Source organism: Apteryx rowi, unplaced genomic scaffold (assembly GCF_003343035.1).
Source record: "Apteryx rowi isolate R43461 unplaced genomic scaffold, aptRow1 scaffold_889, whole genome shotgun sequence".
NCBI classification, from domain to species: Eukaryota; Metazoa; Chordata; class Aves; order Apterygiformes; family Apterygidae; genus Apteryx; species Apteryx rowi.
This window is the reverse complement of record NW_020451192.1, coordinates 232993-255695: the sequence shown is the minus strand read 5'-3', so window position 1 is coordinate 255695 and position 22703 is coordinate 232993. Positions and strand designations below refer to the sequence as shown.

Sequence of the window (22703 nt, the reverse complement as noted above, 5' to 3'; positions counted from 1 at the left end):
GCCAGATATTATTCAGTTAACAAAAGAAGATAAATAAAAGAAAGATGCTTTCGCCCCGACCCCTCCCCCCTGTAATCGCTTTCTTCCAGCTGTAAAGATGCTGCTGCTTGAAAGGGGCTGCTGGAGCTTTAAGAGCCGCTCCCCCCCCTCCTGCTCCCGACAATGGTCTGAGCCGAGCTCTGCTTCCCAAAGCAAAATTTGTAATATGCCATTTTTCCCATGGACGCTTCTCCTCTTGGCAGCTGACGAAGTGATGGAAGAAAATGCCGAGGTGTCAAGCAGCCAGTCTTGCCGGAGGACAGGTGCAGGGGCTTGGGGTTCCTCGGAGCAACGCCTGTGTCACCATTGCTAGGAAGACGATCCAGGAGCACTCGGCTGTGTGAGTCCCTGCTCGAAGCCGGTGGAGACTGCGGTTGTTATTGATCAAGTGAAAGAGCAGACGCCGAAATAAAAGCCACTAGGTACTGAACCCTCTATTTTTGAGTTAGACCTTCCCTCCTTAGTCTCTGCGCCCTTTGGGAGGTGATGTGCAAATGCAAAATCTTGCTATCTGCTGCTTGCTGTCATATGTCTGGTATTATTTAAATGCATTTCTGTAATAGGAGTTGGGAGTTGGGGAATTTCAGAGTAAAAAACATGAGGCCAACTTCTTTTTTAGTGTGGTTGAGGGAGTTTCAAGGCTGAAGGGATGACATATAGAATAAATGGTTGGAATAAGTCCTTTTTTTAAGGCACTGTGTTCATCACCCTTCCTGTGTGGAAAGAGTGCAAGATGCTTCCGTTAAAGGTGATATCATAGTTTAGTGAAGACTCTGGCAGGTAAGGAGTTAACTAGGAGGAGAAATATGCATGTAATGCAACTCAGACAATAGGAAGGATTTTCCTTATGAAATTACAGTGCGCTGCTTAAGAGCAATCTTGCTGAGAGCATTTGAAAAGACGTAATTGCAATAAGAACTGGCTTTATCAGCCACTAAATCTATATAACATTTGGGGGGAAAAATAGCTTATAAATGCAAAATATCCAGAATGATCCAATGAAATGAGTTTTCAAGCTGATGTCACTATGGACAGGCTAGAATGTATGGTAGTTAAGATTTCTACTTCTTTTTCCTGCAGCAAAAATTATAAGTAACTTGAAATGACTCCTCAACCTTGGTGTGCAAAACAAACATCTGAATATACAGAAAACAAGCTTTTAAAACCAAAAGTGGACAAAAAAGTGAAGAAATAAAATTAAGATTCACATTTCTAGAAGGTGGTAGCCTTCAAGGTGAGCAAAATGAATGCTTGTCTGAAAGCCTTTGTCAGGCAACAGCCAAATATTATTTCTCCTTCTCACTCCCACAACCTGCCCAAGTAAGTCCAGCTGGTAAATTATTCCCAGACTACATGAGAAAGTGAAGATATTTGTCATAGCATTCTGTACAGTTTGTTACAGAGCCAAAAATAAATAAATAATTCCCAGAGTCTTGGACAAACGAGACAACAGATGTCAAATAGGGTGGGGTCCAATGAGAAGAAAGATGACAACTTTTCCCCCCTCCTTTACAGAATATATGTAACAGATATTTCAAGTAGTTTGTTTTCTGAAAGTAATTTAGAAAAAAAGTCAATATTAAGGATGCACTTTCACACCTGGTCTGTACATGGTTATCAGCATCAGTAGATAAAAGAAAGAGAATTGCTATCAGTTTAGTGGAACAGCTCCTGAAAAGAAGCCTTATATAACTCTAACCAAGGGTGGGCATGTACTCTATGCTGTTTGTTGCAGTTCTTGTCCATTCACTTCATCTGGATGTCTAAACTGAGCCTCAGTATTCCTAATTGAGCTAATATTCAGTTCATTCTTGATGGAGACATAATGCAGCTAACACTATATTTGCTCTGACATTTTTTCATATAACCTGAAAAACCTTTAATGCAGTGACAACGAACCACATTTTCCCCCTCTCAAGGAACAAATCACTTTAAATAATGGTTGTTTTTTACCAGTTAAGTGCTTTGTGATTCGAGGGGAAACCTGTTCATGATTTCTCATAATATTGTAGCCACTGTAAAATAACATCCAGTGTGCTCATTAATTAAGCATAATATATAAGATACTTTTGATTTATATGTTCCAATTTGGAGGTAATAAAATGATAGGAGGCTAGTGGCTTGCCTATGTTAGTGACTTTTCCAACCATCTGCAAAGAGACTGATCCAAACCCACTGAAGTCCATGATAGTGTTTCCGTGGACTTAAGCAGTTTTTGGAAATGTTTGAAGAAAATACTGAAATAGGAATCAATCAACCTGAAATAATTTTTGCCATAAATGGTGTATCAGATACACAATGGACAATGAAGAAAATGTATTTAGAGATCTTTAACGTTTTGCTTCACAAGCTGTCATTGTGTATGTCTATGATACTTGAGCACCTGAGGTCTAGAAATACTATTAAAAGTAAATGCATAATGTTAAAAACACAGATGGTCTTATTTGTTTCAAATTAGAAGAATTCTGAAGAACTCATTTTGCCTGAGTGCCTGTCTTCATGGATTTTAAGAGAAGCAGTAATTTGTTAGTATACCCCTTTCCCTCAAAACCTCTTAGACGGTTTGGAATAGTTAGAAGGTGCTACACAAGTTCAGCTTCTGTTGAAGTGCTTGAGTTTTGGGTACTGTGTGCGTTTCCTGAGCAAGGGAGTTGTAATGCCTGCTGTGTGGCTCCTGATGAATGTGAGCAACAGCGTTTGTGTATTAACAGTAAACAGCTGCTGACCTAAACTAAATGTATATTGCATTGAGAGATTGTTATACTCATGTTTAGAATCCTGGTAAAGTGGTAAACTTTTAACTGTAGACATACTAAGTTCAGTATCAATAGGGGGTTTGGTTTTGTTTTTGAAGAAAACACATTTCAAAAGTCTTGTTGCCTCAGATGGTTCAAGCATTAAGTTATATTACTATAGTGCAAGTCAACTTTTTTGGGGGGGAAGGAACACAAAATTTCTGGTTTTTTTTTTACTTTGAGTTTATAGGTATACAATATTTAGGTATTAATGAGGCATCTATCACATTGTTAAGCCTCTGCTCTTTCCTCTTCTTTGCGTTTGTGTCTGTGTAGGAGGAAGTATTGCACAGCATAATGTACTTGAAGGTTTATTCTGTTTTCACGGATTGCTGTGGTCTTGAAGATATGGAACAGAGTTATTTGATCCACTACTTGGAGCACCTACACACCCTCTGGAACAAACCACAGCTCCCTCTATGTGTGTTCTTGGTAGTCTGTGCTCCCTCATATATAACTGAGCATTTCTTCAGTCATGTCCTAGCAGAGCAAGATAGCTAGCAGTTAGTAGTGGTCTGCTGTACTATGACTATCTGGCTTGTTTCTCACCTACTCCTGAGAAAGAGAATGGTTAACAAAGATCTTTGCTAACTATTCCCTCTCACCTTCCCTTCCTCCCCCAACTCTTTCCTGGCTCAGTTTTCTGGGGTCTACAGCCTGCAGTTCTCCCCTACCAGCATAAAGACCTGCATGGAGTTCCTAGATGGATGGTTGGGCACCACTGGTATATAATTTGGTATGATCTGAGGTATCAAATTAGGAAACAAAATTGAATGCCTGAAGTGCTCCTTCTTCATCTTTTCTTCCTCCTCTCATGTGACCAGAATCTTAGTATAGGAGTCCTTACTAAATGACTTCATTGGGAATTTACTCAGAACCTGCAAAACTGACTTTTTCCAGTTGGTTACAAATTGCATTCAACACCATGTATCTTCCTTTAGAGAAGAAAGCAGTCTTTGGTTTGGGGTTTTCTTTGTGCATGTGCTTTTTTTTTTTTTTTTGAGGGAAAGAATGGTGTTAGGAAGATTTTTGTTTTTCTGGATGAGAATACAATGTGTTCACATTTCCCATTAATGGCATAGTCAGAAAATTCCAACAAAAGAAATCCTACTATGGGTTTATAAAGTACCCTTTAAAATTAGGGCAACTTCCTAAATGTACTGAGAGCATTTAGGTGTGTTGTAAACATTGACTTGATAATAGATCATGACCCTGAATAGGAACAATTTCAGTGATTGAATTTTGGGGAAAAATATTTATTTATATTTACTGTTTCTTCTCCTATAATTCTAGAAAAAGTGTATACAACTTAAGTAAAACTACTGCTGTTCAGCACATATGTATTCCCCTGCAGAGCTAGGCTTTAGCAGCTTTTTAATCTTAACTCTAGACATATTTGTTTCAATATTTGTTTTATTATAATTCACTGGGTGGGTGAAAAAGTCTAAAGCATTAAAATCTTTCTTCAAATCTATCTTGTTTGAGATATTTGAATGATGAGTAAAGCTGGAAAGTAAGCAGGGACATTAAAAATTCATTTATAAGAAACACTTTTCAAACTTTAAAAGCTAAAATGTTCTGAGACCTTACATTTTAGCATCCAGTGTAAAATTTAAGTTTATTCTTTCTGTGTATGTCTTCTGACAAAGAATAATTGCTTGTGTTTGCAAAAATAACCAGTGATTTTTATTTACATTTTGGATGCCTATAATGTAATTATTCATTTTGTATCCTAGTAAGGTTGTGTTTTCAGATTTCTATAGTTCAGCATATTTTGAAAAGCAGAACCACTTACAGGTGTCCAAAACATCACTCAGAAATTAAGACATTTAATGTAACTAGTACTATCTGAAAATGTGGCCATACTTTTAATCAAGGTTTATTTTTAATTTTTAAAAGAGAATTTTTTTTACTTTTTGTACAATTATTCCAAGAATATAGAGTCCCAACTTCTCCACAGGGCAGGCAATCCTAGAGAACTCAAGGTATTTTTTATGAGTTAGATGAATTGAGCCACAATGTGTGGGGTGGGTTTTTTTTTTTTTTGATTTATTTCAAATTTCCCTCCAGCCTCATTTAAATGTATGTTAAATTTCAGAATTGCTGTGATAAATGAGCAAGCTCTTTGAACTTAAAGCTCTCTCCAGAAATATGGAATAATTCATTTGTGGAGATCATCTGGGCCAGTCCCTTGCTCAAAGCAGGGCCAATGTTGAAATAAGATGGGGTTGCTCAGGGTTAGTTTAGAGGAGAGGAGAGAAAAAAAAAAGGATTCAACGGTCACTGTAAATTTCTGAAGTTCAAGGCAGATATTTATACACTCCAGTTTTGCTTATATTTCATTGTATTAACTGAAAATTGTCACAGAAGTTAGTTTATAATTTAGAATTGTGGCAATTCAGTTCAAGTTTTCTGTTGCAAGCTTCACAGAAGGGATTTTGATGCTTCAGATACACTGTTGTTTGTCTTTGCTTATCCTTCTTTTGCTGTTACTATCAACTCAGAATTCTTTTTCCGTAATAGGACTCATCAAAGATATGTAACTGTAATTGCCTTGTAGTAGTTGATATGAATGTATTGATTATTAAAAAGAGTATTACTCTGGGATAACAAAAATCTTAGCATAGCAGCTGGTACATGCAGACCCAGTGGAGAGATTAAAATATCTGCATAGACTGGATGAACATATTTTTGCGTCTGAATTTCAGTGTGTGCATAGAGTTGAATGAGGAACTAACGACCTATTAAGTTCTATAAAAAAAATTCAGGAAAGTAGGGAGCTGTGAATTTTTTTCATGATCTTAGATCTTTTTGGTCTCTCTCTGGTTATATAGTTATAGGCAGTTCGTTGTATGGCAAGGGAGCAGCATCTCAAATCATTGTTTGATAAACCCAATTAGAAAACATGGAATATCTAGATGTCAGTTTATGACTATATTTAGTCTATTCAAAAGTTATGCTTTAGAAAATCAAGTCCTAATGAGCCTAAACAGTCTTTGAAGCGGTAAGAGTGGGAGGACAAAATGGGATTTTAAAGATGGTCCATTGTTAATCCCGCTGAGTTCTCTGCTGGTCTGTGATTAGCAGGTCAAGAGTACGTAGTTACAGTGATTCCTTCTGATTTCAGTCTATGAATTATTTTAGTTGATTATGTTATGAAACCAGAAAAGAAAATTGATGGGGGGTTGATTTTTTTCTGATCACCAACAGTAGGCTTTAAATTCAAAAGCTGCATAGAAGAAAAATAAAAGTTGTCCCCCTCCCCACCATTAGAAATTTAAAAATATAATTAAGGTCACTCAGGCTATGACCACATTAGCAATTGGAGCTAATTTCACAGAGCAGTACTATTTTAGTTTTATGATTTGATGTGAATCCCTCAGTTGTTTCCATCTGCATTGTGTTGGTTTGGATCTCTATGTGCTTTTGGTGTATGCAAACTAAATTCTTTTCAGTTATAATTAAACTGGAAGCCTGCTCCAAAGCCTAATGTCCTGACCCCATGTGTGAACCACATCATCATGTGGTCAACCAAGGGTTGCCTAATACATGTTCTCTATCAGAAAGCTCTGGAAACTGCAAGACTCCCTGATGTGGTTCACTTGCCGTATAAAGAACCAGGTACGTATGTGCCTTCCTATTTGCCCTCAGCTTCCAATCTTCTGCTACTAAATTGTGATCATTCTGTTTGCTGTCACTTACCCCTCTATTTACTTCTGTGGGTTTAAAATCCTTTCTCTGCTTTACCTGCCTTATCTTATGTTGCAGCCCCTCTTCATGAACCTCCCTTTTATTTTTTTTCCTTTTTTCTTTCTGTTTAAATTCTTCAAATTCTGTTGATATTTTGACTCCTTCCTCTATCACGCAGAAAATTCAACAGGATGCAGTATAGTTCTGGGGAAATGGCTCTATTCTTGAATGTGTGCTGGAAGAAGGCCAGCATTTCTTGGGGACAGTATTAAATGGTGGCAGCCTCAGGAGATTGAAAGCATCCCGTCTGCTGCCAGGTATAAGAGTAATAAAGGCCAGGTGAAGAGGGGTTTTGTTCTCTCTCTCTCTCTCTTTTTTTTTTTTAAGGCTGCTTTTCTAAAGGCAAGACACAAATCATAGTAAATCAGGGGCAGCATGGCAAATGTGTGCCTTTCATGAAGACCTGAAGGAAATCTATGTTTGGGAGCCCCACCATAAACCTGCAGTTGTTTGAAATTTTGCTTCTGTTTCGTGGGTTGATGACCAGGAGCATTCTGAGAAGCAGGATTCCCTTCAGAGTTGTTCCAGGGCCCTATCCTTGGCTCCCAGGAAAAAGCCATGTCTTCATATGGCCCAGGATTCCATTTCCCCCTGTTCCCCACCACTGCAACCATCAATGCACCCCTTTTTGGCACCCTCTGTGAGCTGTCTTGGTGCAGCCTGGGGTAGCATACTGCTTTTCTATATTTGTCTCTAAGCTGAAGGTTGGGAAAGGGAGAGGATGTGTGTGGTTCCAGTGGAATAATGGCATTGATCTCAGAACTGAAGGAAAGCAATGTACATCACCAATCTGACTGCAAGAGCCACTGTACCTTTTAATGCAGTTCTCCTGGGGCCATGAGCTGTGGGAGAAAACATCCAAATAGCAACTGCCTACCTCAGAAACTGCCTACCCACTCCCTGCCTTCTCTGCTGTCTTACTCATAGTCCAAGTTGGTTACTTGTGCCATGTCAGGATAACACAGCCCTCCCAGGCTTTCAAAATAAGCACACCCACATGGTCCACTCCCCTCCCTGACTGCAGCAGCTTATAGGGAGAAGACATGGTCATAGTGCCATGAACATTCAACCTGTGGATCCCATTGCTGCCCCACAACCATGTATATATTTTCTCTCACATTGCTGTAATTAACTGCAGAAAGAGATTTTCTATTAATTTTGATTACAAGCTGCTGAGGTAGCAACAGCTGTCCACACACAGGTTTCCTTCCCCCCAACACCAGCAAGCATGTTAAATTGCACCACTAGTCTTCTGAAGAGCCTGTCCATGGGCATACATGTTGCTTCTATGGAGATCCTGCATGGCATGAGCCCTTCAGGTTCAGGGGTTGGTGCAGACACAAGCATTCAGAAGATGCAAGCAGTTTTGTGGTCCAGTGACAGCCTTCAGGCAAGGGATCTGTCATGCGACATGGGCTTGGGAATGAGGAAAGAAGTCGCTTCTGTGTCATTTATTTCTGACAGAATATAAGGTCCACAGTCTCCCATAGCCTTACTCAGTAAGAGATGAGGTAACTTGTTGTGAGGGGAGGGGTAGCCCCTTACTATTTAGTGCAAACCGTACTGCAAACAAACCAGAACAGCTCCTTAGTCTGAATGAGCAGAAGAATGGTGTACAGCACGTTCACACCAAAAACAGGCAGGATGACCCACCCGTCTTAATAGCCTCATCCACTTTGCCAGTGCACTTGAAGCAAGAAGATTTCAATTTGCCTCTATTCTGTGCAGGATACAGGAAACAAAACAAAGGACTGCTGTTACCACAGTGGTCTCTTTCTGTTCTGTTTATATAGCCTGTTGTCCAGCCAAGTTGTGCTGGACAACCAAGCTCTGGTGGTAGGCTTCAGAGAATTCCATGACCATCAAGTCATCTCCATGTTCCTAGGCATTGTGTCTGCGTCTGTTGTAGCCGGCCCAGGTTAGCAAATTCAGTATGTTTTAGTCCCCTACCAAATAAAAGTTTGTTGCTGTTGTTTGGTTGTACTGACGCATTACTGATTTGCTGGAAGAGTTCTTTTTGTTCAGCTTCATGGCCTTGCTCAGTTATGCACCTTCTTCATGTGTGGGTCTTTGGAAACTAATGGTCCCATTGTGATAATCCCCAGGTTTTATTGTGGATCCATGTTTTCACTCAGTGATAGTGGTTTAACTTCACAGCACTCACGGCATGCCCTGCCATTCAGACCCTAAACCTGATCTGCAGGAGATGGGAAGTAATTTCTTGAATGATGGAAGGTTCACCCATGAGAGTCCTCTGGGGCAGGAGGTGCTCCATAGGATGCTAATGAGCCATCTTGAGGCAGGAAAGTTTCAGTGACAATGTGAATGGTTGTTTTTGGTCTTTGCTCGGGGACTGGACATGCCGATCTTGGTCTCTGACCACCTGCTGCATACCAGTTAAGGTATGAAAAGATCAGGGTGGATAGTGGACAAAGCAGTTGCATTAGCAAGAATTCCCTGAAAGGTTTTCTGCCTTTCCAGGGAAAACAAAATGTAGGAGGGTAGGTTCTGGTTTATTCAAGCTGTCCTTCTGGCAGTGCAGTTGCAGAGTTTAGTCTGGCAGTACTCATCTATGGTGCCTCACACTACACATTGTCCATACTCAGAAGAGGAAGTGGTAGGTACCATAAAGATCAGTTGGAAATGGTGCAAATTTTTTCAAACATTAAGTTTGAAAACTGGTTATGGAGGCACTGATGTATTAACAGCATCTCAATAGAGAGATGAAAGGACATTGTAGTGCTTCCTAGTGGACCCTGTAGTTTAAGATGCAAAGCTATTGGGGATAGAAAATTTTGAACCTCGTGTAATGGAGATACGTGGCATTGGGTCAGATAATCCTGAGTAAATTTACCTGATCCAAATATATTGGAGATGTGAGGCGCCTCAGCACCTATCACTTTAAGCTACTATCTGCTCTTCTTGCACCTAATTAATTGCCAAGGTTGACAATAGCTGTAAACAACCTTTACCTTGCCTCCAATCCAGACATTTTAAAATCAGGATCAAGATCTGCTGGAGACCTCAGTAGTGAAACTATTATCTGTGAAAGCTACACAGTAGTAGCTGATAATTCACACTGAAATATTAATGTGGTTGGTACCAAATTTGCTAGTTATTCACATCTGCTGAAGAAGTGAAAACTAAGAATACCAGATTCTGCATGAGCATTTAGAATATGGTCAAGGCCAGCTAATCTTAGCAAAGCTAGGTCATTTTCCCAGTAAATCTTAGCAGCAAGCAATTGATATTACCTGCTTGCGACAGAGATGGGGAAGGGGGTAGTTAGTTTTAATGAAGTAAGCACAGATATCTTAACCCTTGTTGTTACTTGCTGTATGTCTTTAGGTTAAGTTCTGTAACAGCCAGATCTTCCATTTTTCATAAATTCCACTTTTAAAAATTCCATTTTCCTACTTAGGAAAGTACACCAGATTTAGGAATATGTAGAGCTAATCCAGCATAGTATTGGGACTGTGAAATGGTGATACTCTTATATGATGGCATACTTAAAATAGAAGTGCGTTAATCATATGTATTGTAGACAAAACTCATTTGTATAAGGTCCACAGCAAACTCCTAATTAAAATATTCTAACTTCAGTAGATGAACTGAAAACGCTTTGATTCCACTTGCTGAGATAAAAGGCTTCCAATAGTTGCTAAAATAAGAGAATTTCCAGAAATTAAAACTAAAATATGTATATACTTGTTTGGCCATACTAGAAAAACAAGTTCTGATTCTTCAAGTGATTTCATCCTTCTATTTCTATAGTATCATATCATTTCTTCAATAATTTATAAACATAATTTTTTTGATTTTTTTAAAATCTGAGCTTTGAGGCCTGTTATAGCTTTACTTTCATGTTTTGTTCTTCTTTTTCATCTGATGAACCCAATATCTTATAGCATAAGCTGACATGCAAGCACAAACTGACGTTTTGAGGTTCAAATAAGAAGCTTTTTAATTGAAGAATGGGACCAGGCAATATTATTTGCTGTACTCAGGACTGTTTTTAGGAAACAAACAACAGTGATTCTGTCCTTAGTAATTCAATTTGCACAAGATATCACAGGGATGGTAATTAGAAGAGAGTTTCTAGTTCTTGACCTCTTACTGAACAAGCTCACTGGAGAATAATTTCCCCTGAGGGTGGAAATAACTAGACTGAAAAATAGATTAACCTGGCATTGTTAAGGCAGCGTGATACTGGATCAATGGTTAGCCCGAGTTGTACCGTAGCAATGCCTAGAGCAGGGCAAAATCTAGCAATTGATGGCAGTCATTGTCATCAATACAAACAATTCAACAATGACATTAAATAAGAGAGAGGAGAAAATCAACAATAAAGGAAACGACAATTGCAGAGAAAGTCTTTTTTGTTATTTTAAAGGAGTATTATTTGTACAAAACTATTAATAATTTGAAATATTTTGTTATCTTGTATCTCCCTCCAGTTCCTCTTCTCTCGGTTAGCAAGCACATTCAGAATCTTTGCTGTGTGGAATTAGTCACTGTATTTAATCCCTGCCTATCGACCATCTGATTAACATTGAAAGCACAAAGTTGAGAGGGGGGGAACGATGCAATAATCTCCCAACTGTGTCCATGTGACAGAGTTAATTTCTCTTATAAATCCCCTTAAATGTTTTTCTACTGAAGTTTTTCCTTGATTTTTGTTTTTTTAAAGAAATGATGTGTGAAGTGATGCCAACGATAAACGAGGACACCCCGATGAGTCAACGGGGGTCCCAAAGTAGCGGCTCGGACTCTGATTCTCACTTTGAGCAGCTGATGGTGAACATGCTGGATGAAAGGGACCGTCTCCTTGACACTCTTCGGGAGACACAGGAAAGCCTGTCACTTGCACAGCAACGCCTACAGGATGTCATCTATGACAGAGACTCCCTCCAGCGACAGCTTAACTCAGCGCTGCCTCAGGTATGTAGCTTATAAAGATTCTTTTTTAGGTTCACCAATTTTCTAGTTAATGTCACTGACTCTAACTTTAATCAATATATTCCTTGAGGCCCAAATTCTGCTCCCACTGAGGTCTACTGCAAAACTCCTATAGATTTAAGAGTACCTGGTTTGGCTTCCTTACGACCTGTGTTCTCTTCAAAGTTATGACTAGGAGTATTGTCATTGACTTCAAGGAGAGCAAGATGAAGGCCTGTAGCTACTGGTTCTTTTGGCTGTTGCTCTAATATTCACAACAGGTTAGGGATCATTTAAATTAAAGATCTAATGGTGGGAGTGAAGAAAAAAGTATGAGGAAGTTCAGAGTCTATCCCAGATAAGAGTTTCTAACTAGCATTACAATAAATAAAACTAGTTTGTGTAGGCTAAATAAGGTATTACACACAAAAAGAAAATCAAGAAAAAAGAAAATTAATATTTTTCTTCTATTTTTTAAATAAATATATAAATATATACAATTACCTTGACCTTTTTTAGGAAGTAAAAAATGCATTACCATATTTCAGTTAAAACAATAATATTATATTATTTTTCAATATTATATTCTCTTTCAATATTACATTTCAATATAATATTATTTTTCAATATACTAGAATTTAAAGACAAAGAAACACCTTAGTTCAGTCTCCATATCTGGCCTGAGGTTTGAAGTACAGCGTGTGTGAAAAAGCATTTTTTTCTCCGTGTGATTTTCTGTGCATCTCCCAACTGTCACATGATAGAAGACTTGATTGTTACCTGACAGCCTGGGCATACTTGTATACCTATTAGTCAGTGGCTGGAGAAAAGAGGAAGAAGAGAGATTCAGCTGTGTGATTGGAAGGAGGAGGTGGTAGGGATGAATCAGTGAGAAGGTTCTTGAAGACAGAGGAGGGAATAAAGCAGCTACTGGAATAGGAAAAGGAAACAGTTGCTTGAGGACAAACTGCAGAAGGGCTTTGCAATATCATATGATAGGGGTGAAAAAGAGAGAGAAATTGTGTAATCATTTAAAGAATAGATTCTGTACCTTAAATGTTGGCTTCAGGAAGTAAAAGGGGCTGCACTTGGCTTGGGTCAAACAGAAAGACAAAAGCAGCAATGATCCTGCTACACAGTAAAATCTTTCTTTTTCTTGCTAATTTGTGGGCAGTTAAGCTTCTCTTCCACTGGTGACTCTTCACAGAAGAGTGCAAAAGAGTAAGGGAAAGAGGGCATAGATCCTTTATTCAAAGATTTCTTGCTAGAAATCTGAAGAAGAGAGGAGGTTCTGCATCTGTGAACCCCCGTTCAGTATGCCGCTTAGCCAGAGGCATTCTGTGCTCAGCCCATAATGAGGCGTTCCTATTGAGCAGTAGCAGGTGTCTAAGCCTAAATCTTTCCTTGCTTCACATAAGCAAAGCACCTGGTGAAATCCAGGAGATTAGCTAAGGGAAATAATATTCAGCAGAAAGGTGATACAGAGTCTAAAAGAAACAGAAATTCTAAGGATCTGGAGCGTGATATGATTTTAATCTTTAGTAGCTGTAGTAAATGCTTGTGTTGTGAGTTATAGCCTTGCAGCCGCTACAACTCAGATTTGTCAGGTGAACACTTTCACTACCATGTAGCATTAAGAACGTGTATTTTATGTGGTACTCTACCAAGTATGTAAGTAGAGATATAGGTTTCCTCTATAAGAAACAGTATGACATACTGCTTACACTTTAAAGCAGTACAAGACTTTTTTCCCATCAGATAGATACTCTAAATTTTCATGTAACTATCTTGGTTCTGTAGAAAACTGTTTTTACAAGTATCGAACACTGGCCTATTAGTAGAACATTTTGGTAATACAGCCTTCCAAGAAAATAACTTTTATGACTCTGCCATACTCTTTATCTTTCTTTTTGGAGTTGAGAATTCTACATTATGCTTTTATCATTTTGTTTAAGTTTTTGTGAATGGCAAGTTTGCATTGCTAGTTGCTTGGCATAGCCCTATGACAAATTGCTACCCAGTAGTCTTATTGTGGAAAGGAAGAATTCTGTGTTCACTATATTTAAGGAGAAAATGCATAAATACTCCATGAGATGACTCTTATTTAGTTATAATGTGAGATCTAATGAATCTTCCTTTATCATACTTCTTTTAGCCCTTGATTTCTAGAGAGGTTTTCAAAATTCAGTTATTTCATAGTATTTCTGTAGTGCATTTACATCTAGATGCATCCAGAAAGTGTGTATTGACACAATCATGTTCTGAAGCAGTTTTATTAGGTCACTATTTTTGTTTACTATCTTAAGACACAGCTTAAAATACGATCTGGAAAAATTACTGCACTTTTCAGTAGTAGGATCTGGATCAAAACACCTACATAAAAAAACTAGGGGAATGAAGCGTTGAAAAATCTTGTCTGATTGGAAATAATTAATATGAAGCTTTGAATAATAGTTAATGCCATTACAGCTATAGCTGTTAATGCTGTAGCCAAAATGCAAAGTATGATTGAAGATGACTCTAAGTTTCTATATTGATCTATCCTACAACAGGATGGTGTGTAGTATGTTAGCTACTTCTTTCAAATTCGTGAGTTACAGAAATATAGTTATCCTGTTATGTTGCTATTTTGAACTTGAAATCATTTTTTTGAATGTATCAGAATAGCAGTCATAACTTTATGAACATCTATGTTTGACAGAGCAGCTATGTTTAAGGAAGAAAGGAAAAAGTGAGCCAGGCAATTACAGATGAGTTAGACTAGATGTAATAATAGAGGGGACTTCAAATATTGTTTTGGAGGAAAAATTAATTATAAGTCAAAAAGTTAAGTTAAAAATGTGACAAGGATTTACCAAAGCTTGCTTTATAATAGAGTAACTCAACATCACTCTTTGATGCTGGGACTGTTATACTAGGGAACTATAGTATCCCTAAACTAGCTATCTTTTGAAGTGGCCACGCTTGAACTATTAGTAGATGTGAAGTGAGTAAGAAGAAGAAGGGAAATTAGTAAGGCTAAGCAATAAAAAAGAAACAGGAAAAATTTGCACTGACAGGAGATATTGACGGGATGGAAGGAGGCTAATAAAATTGTTAACTGAGAATAAGTTTTGGAATCCATTTTTGTTAATAATTTGAGCACAAAAAGTAGGAGTATGCTAGTGGAAATTGTATATAACACAAAATTGACTTGTATCGTAAAATAAGGGAATGAGTATGATATCACAGAAGAGCAAGAGTACTAGAGATGGGATGAAAATTTTATGGTGCAAAGTTGAGGGTCCTATACCTGGCAGCTAAAACAAGAATTTCTGCCCTGGCCTTTTAGTTAGCCGTAGCAGAGAGGGAAAATATATGCTGTAGAATGACTGTAAGTAACCAATGAGAGGTGTATATAAAAAAGGTAGATATGATTCTGAGATGTATTGCACAAAAAATTCCCATTAGAAATTGGTAAGTGTTAATGCAGTTGAATAAAGGATGGTTTGAACCTTATTGTCTGGGATTTGGCTCAGCAGTGATTGATGGCAGACCTCAAGTTGGAACAGATTCAGAAAAATGCTGCTAGAAAAAAGAGGAAATAGCATCTTCTACATGAAAAGACTAATTGAAGTTGCCTTACTTATGGAGAAAACAGAGTTGAGAGGGAGTATGAGTGTTTTTGTAAATTTTCTTGGAAAGGAAGGAGGATGGAGAGACTAGGTAAAGGTGAAAAAAAATTTAAGCTAAGAATAGTGTTGATGGAGGAACAAATAAGTATAAGGTAGCTATGAATAAATGTATATCACTCTTCAGAAGAAGGTTTTGAATTATCAAGGAATGATATTGGGAATCAGTCTTTCTCAGACAAAAATGGTGGCAGAACCCCAAATTGTTTTAAAGATGATACTGCTGTGAAAGACATTATGTAACATAGTACCCTTGGTTAACTTCTGGACTTGACCCAGCAAACCCTTTCCTGACTTCTATTCCAAACTTTACTGTGGAGAGATTCCACTTTTTGTGAGATCATTCATAGTGTTAAAATAAAACACTGTTTGAATAGTCTTACTAAAACTATTAGAATTACATGGTAGTAGGGTTGAGTTCAGAAGTGTTCCATGTGTAAACAGGTCTTCTAATACTCAGAATCTAGCTGACAAGTAGTCTTTCTTACTCTTCAAGGTCTTCCCAAAGCTGCCTGTTGACAGCAAAAGCCTCCAAGGAAAGTGTATTTGAATCTGCATTGTATGTTTTCTTACAACAAGAATTTATTGTATTTATGTAATGATGCTTGAATCTGGCAAAAAAAAAAAAAAAAGCTAAATACAATGACTCTGCTATAATGGAGAAGCAGTAGATCTAAATATTTAACAATCTATTTTTATTTTATTGGAGTAAAATTAAAAAGTTCTTTGTGTGTAGCATTAAAAAAGTGCTTTATCACACAAAAAAGGTTAGTAAAGAGAAACTTTCACTCCTGTTTTGAGTGGTAGAAAGAGGAAAAAGTTCATTTATTTACAACTTTTTCAAGAATATTTCTGTTTGGGTTGAAACACATCATAGTCTTCTCTAAGTCAAATTAGGCTTGTTTTGTGGTTGTTTTATTGTTTCTTTTCTTTTAATCTTGCAAAAATAAGTTCTGAGGTATGGAAGATGCTGAGTGATGTAATGTTTATATTAAGGCATTCCTAGTTTATCCACTCTCTAGTCAGACAAATGTATTTTGTACGTTAGTAATATACTTGCTCAGAGATTTATTAAGAAATTAACCTAATATTATATTACTAGAAACAGTGTAACACTGTGGCACAGGCCTGTGGCTGCACAAGATAAAACAGCTTTCAGATTATTCTCAAAGACACCAAAATGGATCCTGATGATTGTCGAAGTCAGGACAATCTCTCTGATAATTGTCAAAGTTGGTGTCTTTCTCCTGCCCTGCACTGGGTATTTAGCAAGACATCCTTGGGGTCATTACTAAAAGGCAGATGTGAATGCGTAAGAAATTTTCACTCTGATGAGAAGCTTACTTTCATCTTGAATCTGGACTAATAAAAGAATTATATTGTGCATGATTCTGAGAAAATCAGTCCCAAATTATGTTTTTAAATGAAATATTTTGGTTTTCTTTTTGAATGATTGCATTATTTTAAAGAAAATATTAAATTCCTTAAAGTCCTTTGAATCAAAATAAAATATTAAAATCTAAACACTTTTTTACTTAATATTAAAAAATGCAATTGAAACAAATTTTGTGAAAGTTTTGTGCTCATTTTGTGAAATCAGAATTTTTTATTTGAAATGTTGCTAAAGAATTTACACTTCTGAGTCCAACAGAACTTAGAGATATGTTGTTACAAGGCTGAAAAGCCTGTGATAATCACAATTTGAAAGCAAACTTAGTAGATGAAAATTAGTCCATTTGACGGTGCTTGGCATGCATTCATTGACTAGTACCTTGATATTTAAGGTAATGCACTAATTTATCTCAGTCTTCAAATAAAAAATCAATTTTTGGAGAAAATTCATAGGTGATATGAATGTCATACCATCATTGATGTTGCTGTAGATATGCTGATGTTTTCAAGTAAATAAAATATGATGATACATAGTTTTTGTTGTCATAAAGGACACGTAGAATATACAGTTCTAATTAAATGATTGATTTACAGAATCTTTCTTTCATGTGTATTTTAATGTCCTTTACTGGGCAGATGCTGGATTTTTGTAAAGAAGTCTAAATTCTGATCTCACTGAGCATTTATTTTAGTAGAACTTTTTTTTTAACATGAATGTAAATCTTTTTTGATGTTTTGAGGATCAAAATCTGGCCCTAAAATATATCTTTGTAGTAGGATTCATCTCAACTAAGAAAGCTGTCTAAATCTTAAGCATTCAGTCTTAATCATACAGAATCTCTCTATAAGAAAATGAGAAAAATAGACCTCTTAGAAAGGGCAGTTCATCGTGTAAGATAGGTAAGGTGAACCTGGAAATATTAATCTTCCTTTCTTGACTATAGAAAGAGTTTTAATGACTAGGTTGGATGGTTAATTTAAATGAATTTAAATTTGACCTTTTAAAGCTACAGCAGTCTAAATATGCTATTCATTGGTAGTGATCATAGAATAATTTATATTGGAAGGGGCCTCTGGAACTCAAGTGGTCCAAACCCCTCTGTAAAGCAGGGCTAACCATCCAGTCCTTGTATGCGGTTATTATCGAAACACACATTAATCTGGTTCTGAGACAACATCCTGTTCTGAGAATTTTTACAGCAAGAATGAATAACTCCATTCAAGGTAATGAGCAAACAAAACATGCACCTTTTGACATGATGTGGTATTTAACAAAAATCTACAAGTTTATGATAGACCTTCTAACATTAAATCCAGAAAGAGAAGATTTTCAAATAGTGCTGATGACAGTATTTATTATAGGAAGTAAATATTAATAATTTCAGTTACAATTGACTTTGTTTCTATAATAGCTTCTTTAGAATATTATTTAAAGTATTTTCACCAGGATTCTCTACAACAGACAGAAAGACATTAAGTACTAAAGAATTAAAGTTACACTTTTTTTGTCTTGATAAGAAACATGGAAAGGAAACTATTCCAGTTTCTTATTCTACTTCTATTTAATATTTTATTTCCAAGAACCTTCTGTGTATTGTGATTAGAGTGAATCTCTGTAGTGGAGATCAAACACCTGGTTCTAATTAAGCATGAATTCTTGAAGACATTGCTAGGAGTTTTCTGCATGTAACTGAAATCATTAATATTTTTTTCCTGTAGTAAATATTATCATTAGCACTATTTGAAAATCTTCTCTTTCTGGATTTAGATAGTAGAATTCTTTGGGGTGTGGGTCTACAGTGCTAAAAAACATCTTTAAATATCTCCTAGTACCCTTCAGGTTTCAGCTAAACTCTAATTAATTGTTAGTTACATTAACTCAGTAATAAAATCAGTAATAGGAATATACTGATAATCATTAAGGTTTTATTTCATCTAATAAGATACCACTTATTTGAAAATGCTTACTGGAGGGAAGATAGAAGGGAAAATCCAAAGAAGGAAATGTAATGACCTTGTTTTATTGAACCAGCTTATGTAATTTGATCAATATTAAGCTTTAATAGGATTGTGTTTAGGGAAGTTTGTTTATAGGCTTGCAATTTCTTCCAATACTGATGAACAATGGATGTTTTATTGCCAGGGATAGGAAAGGTATAGGAAGACAACAGTTAGTTAATAGGGCCTTATTCCAAGGTTTCGCTCTCGTTTGTTCTGTCTTCTATGTCTAAATGTTTGTGCATATATAGAGACATATATATATATATATATATATACATACATACATACAAATGCACATCAGAAAAAATAAGCTCATTTTTAAATAATTGAAAATGAGTTTTTTTCATTTAGGATTGGACACTTGCTAAGGAATTTCAGGAATTTGTCCCTTGGATGGAAATAATAGGTTGCACCGTAATAGTGTTCTCCGCTCGTGTTCTTGCGATGAACATGGAATGATGGCTTTTTTGCCCCATTTTATTCTTTCTGGCTATGCCGAAGAAGATACAGTAGAGTACCAATGGTATACTATGTATTTGAATCAGTATTCGTATTTGAGTCAGTACTTTTGTTAAAGTGCTAAACTCCTCTTGTAAGAAGAACTTTTATAAGATCTTCTCCTTCAGAGTTAGTTTTCTTTACTTTGCAAGATAAGACCGTTTTCCTCACATTTCCACAAAATAATTTGAAAAGAATTCCAAAAAGTGAAATGGATCTCATATCCCATATACCTGAGGATGAAGTCCCAAGCTCTCTAACTCAGAAGTCTAGTGTGGCACTCTAGTGCAGTCAGTGGTTATATGTGAAATTTAGTGCTTAAACCGGGGCCTGTTGGTATCTCTAGGAGATTTCCACTGACTTTGGAGAACAATTCTTTGGGCTGCTTAACAAAAATGTCTTTGTTTTCAGGTGTTCTGAGCATTTACACATTTACATTGAAGTCAGTGCAAGTAGCAGGTCTTTGTCACTCCCAAAGTTGGTTTAGATTTCTAAATGTGGATGTAAATATTTGCATAACCAAATTGGAATGATTTATTTTTTGCTAGTTATCTCAACTATTTATCTCAAATTATGAATATTAAAGGAGGTATACTGATATGTATGCAAAGGATCCTATATTAAACATAACCATGAAATTAATTCTAATAGAGTAAATATAAAGGTAAGTACATTTTGTTACAGAATTAAAATGTACAAAGGAGAGACATAACATCTGGAACTCATAGGAAACTTGGCATTATTAAGTGGAACACAGTGCTGGAATGTTAATTATGTGTCCTACCCTAGGAACTCTCAGAAAAGGTTTAGGTATTAACTTCCTCAGTTACTTGCAGAACATGTATCCATGAATTTTCTTTTGTTACATAACAGCGAATAGAAGTTGTTTGCATGGTATTAAATACCAATTTTGTTGACTCCTAGCTAACATTACCTGTCAGAGCACAAGACTAGCTGTAGCACTGGCATAAGTAGGACAATGCTTTAGTTGGCTTCCCATTAGTCAGACTGTCTTCTATTGAAACTGCCAGCATATTCCCAACAGAGAGCAATCATATATGTGATTACTTAAATTCTTTTCAAGTATGAGTTTATTTCCTTGTACCTGTGAAGTTTTGTATATTCAATAGCATATTGCAAATATTTATAAACAGGAGAGTTTCTCTTAAAAACAGAAAACTTTTACGTACAAAAAATACTTGATGAATGAAAAAGACCAACTTGACAGTCCAGCAGAAAAAGCTGGGATGCAAGAAAAAAGATAGAAACAAAAAAATTTAGAGGAGGAGGAGCACGTGGTGAATGCCTGAAGCTAACAAGATTGTGTACTCTCATTTCACTCTAATTCTGCTTCATAAACATTGCTATCAATTATTTTAGCTTGAACCAGGCACATCAACTGCTACATTAACTATTGATGGCTCATTATCTCAATGCTCCTAAAGACGCATGACTGAATATGAGATAAAAATAAACTATCCTGGTCAACAGAATAGAGCAGAGCTGGTTATCCGAGTGCTTACAAATGAGGCTGTTGCCTTGAAAATCGAAGACACTATAATTTTCATAACAACTATAGTCATGGTGAGGAAAAATGGGGAAAAAAAGAAAGCGATTTTATAAGGCTTAACTCTCTTGGAATGTTCTTTGCTCATATCCTTGAAAATGGGTGGTATGGTCTCAGACATCATCCAAGAAGAATAGCACATCAAGACAAAAACTCGAGACTAAAATGTATCTTCTTGAAAATACATATTGCTGCATTAATAATTTCTCCATGAAAAACAAAGAAAATTGAGAATATTTAAGAATCATCTTTAAAGTGTCTCTTTCAGCCTGTCTTTCTATATTAAGAAATGTTTGCTTAAAAACATCAAAGGGATTTAGGGACATGATTTTTTCCAAAGTGCACAATAACTTTCATCGCTCTCATTGAGATCTGTGAAATTTCGCTGTTGACTTTGAAGAACAGCAGTTTGCTTCTATTGTTGAATGTTTATCTTTCTTGTGGTCCCCAAGAGCCTGAATTTCTGTTGGTAGAATTTAAGGGCCAGGTAAAGCAGTAACTTTGGTTTATACAATGTAAAATTTTTACAGTCTAGTCAAGAATCTGCTCCAAATCCTCATTTGCTGAGTATATCTTACTCTTTCAGTGTGGTTTTTACTTGCATTGACAGTACATTCTCATTGGTTCATTACGTCTAAGTCTTTACCCCAAATTGCAGATTTGTTTTCTCCCATATAGGATAATGTTTTGTGATGTTCTAAGCCAAAGGGAACATTGAGAAGGAATTTGAAAGATGATCACAATATAATACTCATCTAGGAGTTAAGGAGCCAGCATACTAGTGCAAATAAGGAGAAATCATGAAACAACTGGAACTTACAATTACAATGATAAATAAAGGGAAGGAATAATAATGAAAAGGTAATGAGTGTGTAGATAAAACCATGCTTCTGCATCAGAGTGGTGGAACTTAAAAGGTAGAGTGAAAGAAAATCTGCATAGGAAGTTGAGGCCTGGGTCATAGTTCATGGAAGTCAGTAGGAATTTTTTTCTGTTTACTTCAGTCAGCATTAGACCTAGTCCTTAAAGAGCGAGTATTTAAGGAGCAAGCTGAGCAAAGGGACAGAGTGTCTGTGTATCTGTTCTCAAAATTTCTGCACTAGCTGTTTGGCATTGCAGTTACAGCCATTATCAAATAATTGCATTACATGTTGAAACAAGTACACACACAAAAAAGCAACCCTGCATTTTTTTAAGGAGAAATTTATCCCCCTCTTCCTGTCTTACGATTCTTTCAGTGCCTGTTTTTATGCCTGAATATTCAGCCCCCCCAGACCTTTGCATTTTATGGATTATCCAGAAGCTGGGATTTATGCATGAAAGTGCAGTGCTCCTTGAAATATATACTGTTATTTCTGGAGTTCTTTGGGCAGTGTTTTAGACGAATATCATAGTGAGCTGGGAAAGAAATGTGATGGAGCTTCTAGATGACATTTTGGTAGAGCAAGACCATTTGTGACCGTTCATTTTTTGCTTTCCTCATTCGGAAAATGTGATTATTTGTTCTGTATCATTCTGTTATCAAAATAAAGTTCATGAGGGTATTTGAGTCTTTGCAGTGTAAATTATGGTTTTTGTATTTTTTTGCTGTTATAATGACAAATTCTCTATAGGCATTGAACACTGAGACAAATACTACATTTAGAAAGTAAATTTTCTGATCTCACAAAAAAAATTACTCTTTCTTTGGCACTAGTAAATAAAAGTGCCATCTGGAGAAATGTGTTTTGGAGATGGAATTTGGAAGTTATACACTAAGTTTGTATATTGTACTTCCTTTGCTTAATAATATCAAATCCTGCATTACCAATGGAAACAATGAATACCCAGCACTCTGAGACATGCTGAACAAATTTAGATTTCCAGCACTTCATTTCTGAAAGGTAAAAGATAAATACTATTTCATATAATTAGAGCATAAGCACATTGGTGTGCATCTTTGGTCAAAAAAGCCTAAAGGACAATACTTCTCAAATAATGAACACTACATAGATATAATTGTCCCTATTAAATTAATTTGTCATTAGCAGTAAAATCCCAATATGAGAAGCA

At 36.4% G+C, this 22703-nt stretch overlaps 1 protein-coding gene across 1 annotated transcript in view; it reads left to right on the top strand.

Annotated features, from left to right (window-relative positions):
* Positions 1-250: 250 nt before the first annotated feature.
* Positions 251-22703, top strand: part of LOC112977984 (liprin-alpha-2-like) — a gene marked incomplete at its 3' end in the record, with an annotated part of 232580 nt that continues 210127 nt past the window's right edge. The window contains exons 1-2 of the mRNA XM_026090976.1: positions 251-461; positions 11275-11525. Of these exons, the coding sequence (XP_025946761.1) occupies positions 11277-11525 (249 nt within the window). The remainder of the gene's footprint in view (positions 462-11274; positions 11526-22703) is intronic.